The 7,756-nt window shown below is 38.8% G+C and overlaps 1 protein-coding gene across 1 annotated transcript; it reads left to right on the top strand.

Annotated features, from left to right (window-relative positions):
• The first annotated feature begins 6,176 nt into the window (after positions 1-6,176).
• LOC18009919 (probable dolichyl-diphosphooligosaccharide--protein glycosyltransferase subunit 3B) lies at positions 6,177-7,497 on the top strand. Its single transcript, XM_006391901.2, has one exon. It carries the CDS (start codon positions 6,258-6,260, stop codon positions 7,299-7,301), a length of 1,044 nt encoding a protein of 347 aa, XP_006391963.1. The 5' UTR covers positions 6,177-6,257; the 3' UTR covers positions 7,302-7,497.
• The last annotated feature ends 259 nt before the right edge of the window (positions 7,498-7,756 follow it).

Raw genomic sequence — 7,756 nt, 5'->3', positions numbered from 1 at the left:
ATTTAGTAATATTTAGTAGACTTTGCAAATATAATACAAACTCTGAAGATTTTTTGGTTCTGTCAAACTATTGGTAAATTTAATTAGATTATAGTCTGCTAGTATATATAAAAGAACCTGCATATATCTCATCAGGATGTATAATAATCATTAGCATGATGATACACATGACCATAACAATCTTCACACCACATAATTTCTCCAAAATACTTCTGACGACGAGTCCGACCCCATGAACCGGTCTAGCTTATTTTGAGTTGAGACTTGATGCATTGTAGAATTAGAAATGTCAAAAAATTCTCATCATTTTAATATAACAGTACAACGTCTTATCTCTTAGACCAGCTCCAACGCTGGGTAATATGGGGTTCATCAGGGGGTTTATTGGGCATTTTTGGATTTAAAAAAAAAAATAAAAGCCCATAATTGAAAGCATCGGTGCTTTGGGATGTATCTGAAGCAGCGGTTCAGGAAGAGTAAATTGGCCACGTGTAACGTTTTTATTGGGTGAAACAGAAAAGAGAGAGAAACTAAAATTTAGGGGTATCGGGTTTTTTTTTCTGGAAAACATTTGCTCGTTCTCTTTTCTTTTTTTACGACCAAAGCTCTCTCTTTAGGCGATTCACACTCTGTTTGCGATTCCGGCGATTTTTCCGAGATCGAAGTGTTCTACGACTCCAGTTCGAAGGTATGTTATCCAAGCCTTGGTTGTTTTTTAATTGTATAGAGCTTTTATTTGAGTTCTCGTCGAGTTAGGGTTTATACGATTTGGGGAAATTTGGGGCTTTTTAATTTTTGGTCTATTTACGGGTCTTAGAGGTCATGCGATGGTCTGTCTGATCGGGAAGTACTCGTTTAGGTTGAAATTGCATGGATTAGTTTAGGGTTTTGTCGATTTAGGGTTTGCTGATTTGGGGGAAATTGGGGTTTTTAAGTTTTCTGGTAAATTACGGCTATCGGTGTACTTGGAGGGTTGATTTCGATTTTGATTTAACCGTTTTGATTGCGAATATGTGAAACCCCAACTTGAACTAATTTGCGAGTGAATTGGATGATTCATAGTTGATATGGTTTGCGATTGAAATGGATGATTCATGGTTAGTAGTTGATATGGGTTTACGGTTTGTTTGATGAGAGTAGTCTATGCGTATGAATTCTGATTCTTGGTTTTAGGTTTGAGGTTGGTGATAAACTGTTATCGATTTTGTGCAGAAAGAATGCCGATCAGCTATTCAGAAACATCTTCTGAAGGGCCAGAGGAGGATTTGAGGTGGGCATATTCCGATGCCAACTACGGAATTCAGGAGAAGTGTTTCTGCGGGATGCGGTTGAAGCTTGAAGCAATGAGTGCTGATTCCACAGTTTTTCCTGGCCGCCGGTACTACAAGTGTCCGAAGTACTTGAATGAGGTAATTAAGGGTGAACTTTGGTTGCTTTATCATGATTAGTTTGCTGTTTATTAGATTGATAACACTTTATTGTTTTGTAGGGGACTTTTGAGCACATATTTCAATGGTGGGATGATGGTGTGACAGAGCAGATGGAGAGATACAGGATACGGCTTGATGAGGCAAAGGGGAAACATCTACATTTGGAAACACATGTTCGCCTTCTTCAAGGTGAAGTTGCTCGCATGAAGGAGGAGCTTGCAAACCAAGGAGACACAGGGGTTGTGGCTTCCGACCCAGCTGTTGGCGAAGTAAAGGAAGAAGTACGAGTCCTTCAAGGTGAGGTTTCACAGCTGAAGCATGCCTTTGCAAACCGAGGTGACGGTTTCTTCCTTCTCTTCGTCCTATTGGTTTTTGCAACCATTTCATATATGTCTAAGTGGTAGAGATATATGAGTCTGTTTGTAGTAAAACTTTTATTGTATTTGCCTAAGCAATGTAATTTGTTTGTAGAAGACTTATTGTATTTCCCTAATTATTAGCTATTCCAGACTTTATAACTATAATTTAGGCTATGAGTGACTGTTATATATTCTTGCTTGCGATATACTATTATGTCGACATTGTTTGGTTTGGTTAGATTGTGGAAAGAAGATGGACATCGGCTGGTACAAACCAGGTACTTATTTTTTTTTACACATCGACATGTATATATTATATTATGCATTAGTTGATCTTTTCTCACACCTTTTTTTTTTTGGGTGAGGTTTTACGGGGAACAACAAACAGGCGTGTTGGTTCAGTCTTATGGGTGAGGTTTTAAGGGGAACAACAGCGATCAGTCTTATCAGCATTGAATCAAGGTTAGTAATCATCAATGCTTTATGGTACTATGTTAGAATAACCATTAAAGTACTAGGTTAGAATAATCGGTTAGGTTGTCATCAATGTTTGGTTAGTCTGCTTTTTTGTTAGGTGAAGAGTAATTGTTGGTTTATTTTGTGATGAATGCTATTTGTATGTTGAAGAGTAATTGCAAGAATGGGTGTGTATTTATTGCTCGTTTTCTTACTAACTGAAACCCTAACTTATGTACTAACTCTTTATAAACCAATCTTATTCATCTTTTGTTCTTCATCCGTTCCTTTCTTCTTCTATCCCTCTACCCTTTTCAACCATTCTGTAGTTACCGTATGGATTCTTCGAATGCTTTTGGTAACTCTCAGGGCTTTGTTAATCTTTTAACAAGCCAAGCAGAAAACCCTTTCTATTTTTCTCAAACCATAGATCTAACTTCATCAGAGTTGCCTCCATTTAGTAGTCAGGAAACTACTGATGACCCACGGGTGGCTTCCAAGGATCGCAAGGAGAGGCGGATATGGTCACCAGTGGAGGACATTGTTTTGATCAGTTGTTGGTTAAATACCAGCAAGGATCCGGTGGTGGGAAATGAACAAAAAGCTCAAGCTTTTTGGAAGCGTATTCAGCTCTTGTTTAATGCCAATAAGAAGTTAGCCGACTTACCAGACCGAGAGGCACCTCATTGCAAGCAGAGGTGGGGTAGAATCAACGACCAAGTGAGCAAGTTCGTAGGTTGTTATGAAACGGCTGTGAAAGGGCAGAGAAGTGGGCAAAACGATGATGATTTGGTGAAAGCTGCTCATCAAATATTTTTCAGTGATCACCAGTTTAAGTTTGGCCTCGAGCATTGTTGGACAGAATTACGGCACGACCAGAAGTGGTGCTCCTCAACAGCGGACAAAGACTCTGCGAAAAAGAAAAGAAGAAAGGGGGACGAGACGTCGGCTCATGGTAGTCAACCTGAAATACTTGACGACAGCTCTCCTGAAGCTCGCCCGCCAGGAGTAAAAGCAGCAAAATCTGCTGCTAAAAAGAAGGTGAACGGACCTGCTAAAGACGAAGGGAAAAAAAATGGAGGACTTCAAGGACTTGTGGGAAATAAAACTGAGAGACTTGGAATTGAAGAAGGCGCTGTCTAGACAGAGAATGCTAGAGAGTCTTTTTAGTAGAACCGACCCACTTTCTGAGAAAGAAGTTGATTTTAGGGACAAGCTTATTGATGAATTTATGTGATAATATAAGTTAAGAGCTTGTACGTGTTGTTATGCTGACTTTGTCATAATCATTTTAGTGTTCTTAACTTGTGCTATTTTAGTCTTCTTAACGTGTGCTATTTTAAGTGGTAATATATGAATACGGTGCTATTTAATGTTTAATGCAAAGTTATGTGCCTTATGTGACTTTTTCTGATCGTAATGTGTACAGGTTGGTGATCGTATACGGTACTCATTGCACGGCCAAATAGTGGAAACCCGTGAACGGATACAACACTGAGTGGAGGGACCATATTTCTTTGTTGTATTCTGTCTGTGACCACGAATGGTTTATATTTTTATGTTGTATATTGTTAGTGATAATTTTATAAAGTTAAATTATTGGACCGAGAATCTTGTTTGGAAGCCACACAATCGTGTGTAGATATTTTTTCTACTTCTCTATATAAAGATCGATCACACTCATTACCATATCACACAAACAACTTAGCCTTCTTTCTCTCAAAACAACCACTTCTTTCTCTCAGCCTAAAAAAATTCTTTCAGTCAAAACAAACACTTGTCCCTTTTTTTCCTAAACCATACTCTAGATTTTCATCTTCAACATGGCATCTTCTTCAAACACCCCAATTGATGTCGATATTGATGACTACTTTGATGAAACTTTTGATAATATCTTGGAAGAAAAATTTGAAGATGCATTCAACGAATTACTACATCAGCATACCGCTCCAATGCCAAAAAGGAAGAAAAAAGAGCATATATTGAAAGAGCACGTGAAGAAGGCCATCAACGGTTATGGAACGACTATTTTAGTGACGATGCAACATATCCTCCTCATCTATTTCGCCGCCGTTTTAGGATGAGAAAGACGTTGTTCCTGCGTATTGTTGATCGACTATCAGCGGAACTAGCTTTTTTTCAACAAAGGAGAGATGCTGTTGGAAGGGTTAGCCTCTCTGCATACAGAAATGTACAGCGGCAATACGTATGATGGCGTATGGCACTGCGGCAGATGCGGTTGACGAGTACCTTCGGCTAGGTGAGAGTACAGCTATTTCTTGTTTAGAAAATTTCACTGAAGGAATTATCTCTTGTTTCGGAGATGAATACCTAAGAAGACCCACCCGAGATGATCTAATACGCCTACTTGATGTCGGAGAGTCACGTGGATTCCCGGGAATGATTGGAAGCATCGACTGTATGCATTGGGAGTGGAAAAATTGTCCAACCGCTTGGAAAGGACAATATACACGTGGTTCAGGAAAACCAACAATCGTCTTAGAGGCGGTGGCATCACATGATCTATGGATATGGCACGCAATTTTCGGACCTCCAGGTACGTTAAACGACCTTAATGTTCTTGAACGCTCCCCGGTTTTTGATGACATTTTACAAGGTCGAGCTCCAAGAGTTAAGTACTATATCAATAGAAACGAATACCGTTTGGCATACTACCTCACTGACGGTATCTATCCAAAATGGGCAACTTTCATAAAATCGATTCCCCTACCGCAAGATCCAAAGACCCGATTGTTTGCTTCATGTCAAGAATCCTACCGCAAAGATGTCGAACGTGCTTTTGGAGTATTGCAGTCTCGTTTCGCAATTATAATAAACCCAGCTCTTGTTTGGGATAAGAGAAAAATTGGGAATATTATGCGGGCAAACATCATTCTGCATAATATGATCGTGGAAGACGAACGCGATGGATATAATCTTGTTGATACAACACAATACGAACAAGGCGACGTTAACAGAAGTTCTCAGGTGGATATGTCGTATTCTACATATATGCCTACAAATATTCAAAATTTGATAAGCAATCGCGAAGAAGTTTGACATTCAGAAACACATGATAAATTGCAAAAGGATTTACTTGAACATGTTTGGCATAAATTTGGACATTTGGTTTAATGTTTTTTTCTTGAGTTTTAATTATATGTAATGAATAAGTTTGTTTAATCTTTTTATCATGTAATTTTATTTATCTGTAATGAATAATTTATTTCAAATTGTAATAAATTAAATGTGTAAAATATATTTTCTGAAAAAAAAAATTTATTAAAAAAAATTATTAAAATAATCCAAAATAATCCAAAACACTCCTTCAAGGGGTTCAGAATTGGACACCAATTTTTTCATAAAGTTCACCCAAAAAAATTTTCTCAAAGAAACTAATAAAAAATTCTGATGAACCCTTCAATGGGGTTCATGGTTAGAGATGCCCTTATGTATTATCACACGTTTGGTTGGCTTTCGTTTATAAGCTGTTTGTTTCTGCAAATTCTATGAGCTTGTTGGTTTAGTCTCAAGAAATATTTTCTTTTGTCGGCTTTGTACTCTACTCAGAGATTGATTATCAATAAAATCTACGGAAAAAGGGTTCATCAAAGCATCTGTGTTAAAAAAAATATATATATATATATATATATATATATATCCTCAGTGAAATGAATATAAAATTTGAAGACATTAAGTATTAAAAGATAAATATAAAAGAAATGCTAATGAAGGTGAACAATGACATTGTGCTATGTCAAGCTCTTTAGGTTGCTGATTTATTCCCGAATCAAAATTATCCACGTGGATACCTACACCAATAAAAACCATCCAATTTGGACAACCAGCAAGAGATATTAAAATTAAGAGCCTCGTAGACCTTCTTCTTGAAATAGAAGCTTTCTTGTAAACGTCAATGCCCTTTTTTTTTTCTTCGGTCTTCTTCCTTCGCTTTCCGAATCTGAACTCACCTGGAAAAAGAGAGAGAGAGACCTTCAAGGTGAGATCGACAATGGCGATCAATAATAATAAACTCTTATCTCTTCTATTCCTCTTAGCATCCGTATCATCAATCGTATCAGCTTCGTTTTCGGATCCAGATTCCGATTCAGATCTTATCAACGAGCTTGTTTCTCTCAGATCAGCCGCCGAATCAGGCGTAATCCGTCTCGACGACCATGGAATATCCAAATTCCTCACCTCCGTTTCAACTCCACGTCCTTACTCCATACTCGTCTTCTTCGACGCTACTCAGCTACACAGCAAAAGCGAGCTTCGTCTTCAGGAGCTCCGTCGTGAGTTCGGCATCGTCTCCGCTTCCTTCCTCGCCAACAACAATGGATCTCAGGGAACCAAGCTCTTCTTCTGCGAGATCGAGTTTTCGAAGTCTCAATCGTCTTTCCAGCTCTTCGGCGTCAACGCTCTTCCTCACATCCGTCTCGTTAGTCCTTTGACATCGAACCTCCGCGACGAATCTGGTCAAATGGACCAATCGGATTACTCTCGTTTAGCGGAATCAATGGCTGAGTTCGTCGAGCAGCGAACAAAGCTCACCGTCGGTCCAATTAAACGGCCGCCGCTTCTTTCCAAATCGCAGATCAGTGTCATCGTAGCGTTGATCGTTGTCTCTTCTCCGTTCATCATCAAACGGATTCTCAAAGGAGAAACTCTTCTCCATGACCGTAGGCTTTGGTTATCAGGTGCTATATTCATCTACTTCTTCAGCGTCGCTGGAACGATGCACAACATCATCAGGAAAATGCCGATGTTTCTCCAGGATCGTAACGATCCGAACAAGCTCGTTTTCTTCTACCAAGGATCTGGGATGCAGCTTGGAGCTGAGGGATTCGCGGTTGGATTCTTGTATACTGTGGTGGGATTGCTTTTGGCCTTTGTCACCAATGTGCTTGTCAAAGTTAAGAACCTCAATGCACAGAGATTGGTGATGCTTTTTGCTCTGTTCGTATCGTTCTGGGCTGTGAAGAAAGTGGTTTACTTGGATAATTGGAAGACTGGATATGGGATTCATCCGTATTGGCCATCAAGTTGGCGTTGATTTTCACTCCTTTTTGAGGAATGTGTCTTTCACAAAGGTAATGGATTTAGCTTTCGAAAACACTTTTGGAAACTGAGTAATGACACTTTGGAGACGTTTTGTGTTTCGATTCGAATACTTTGAATCGGTGTAGTACAATATTCAGATGGTTTAAGAACTCATTACTGCTATACTAGTTCCTTGTTAGTTTTTTACATCTGATTGAGAAACATATAACCAAAAATATGAATCTCTAGTCGATGCAACGTTGTTCAGTGTTCTGTATGCTCTCTTTCTAGGAGCCATACTCAGAAATTCAGGTGCTTTACTTTCAGGGTAGTTCTATTTCCACATTGTCAATTGCTAGGATAGAATATAATGCTAAGGGAGAGAGATATCGAGTGTTGAGATCATTATAAGAGAGTTATTAGTCAGCCACATTGTTTGTTTGCATTAAAGATGGCATTTGCGTTTAC

Source organism: Eutrema salsugineum, unplaced genomic scaffold (genome assembly GCF_000478725.1).
Source record: "Eutrema salsugineum unplaced genomic scaffold, Eutsalg1_0 scaffold_8, whole genome shotgun sequence".
Taxonomy (NCBI): domain Eukaryota; kingdom Viridiplantae; phylum Streptophyta; class Magnoliopsida; order Brassicales; family Brassicaceae; genus Eutrema; species Eutrema salsugineum.
This window is presented reverse-complemented; position numbering and strand designations above follow the sequence as displayed.

What these genes read in the sequence shown, in the direction of transcription:
- LOC18009919 (XM_006391901.2), top strand. Translation starts at nt 6,258, where the DNA reads ATGGCGATCAATAATAATAAACTCTTATCTCTTCTATTCCTCTTAGCA.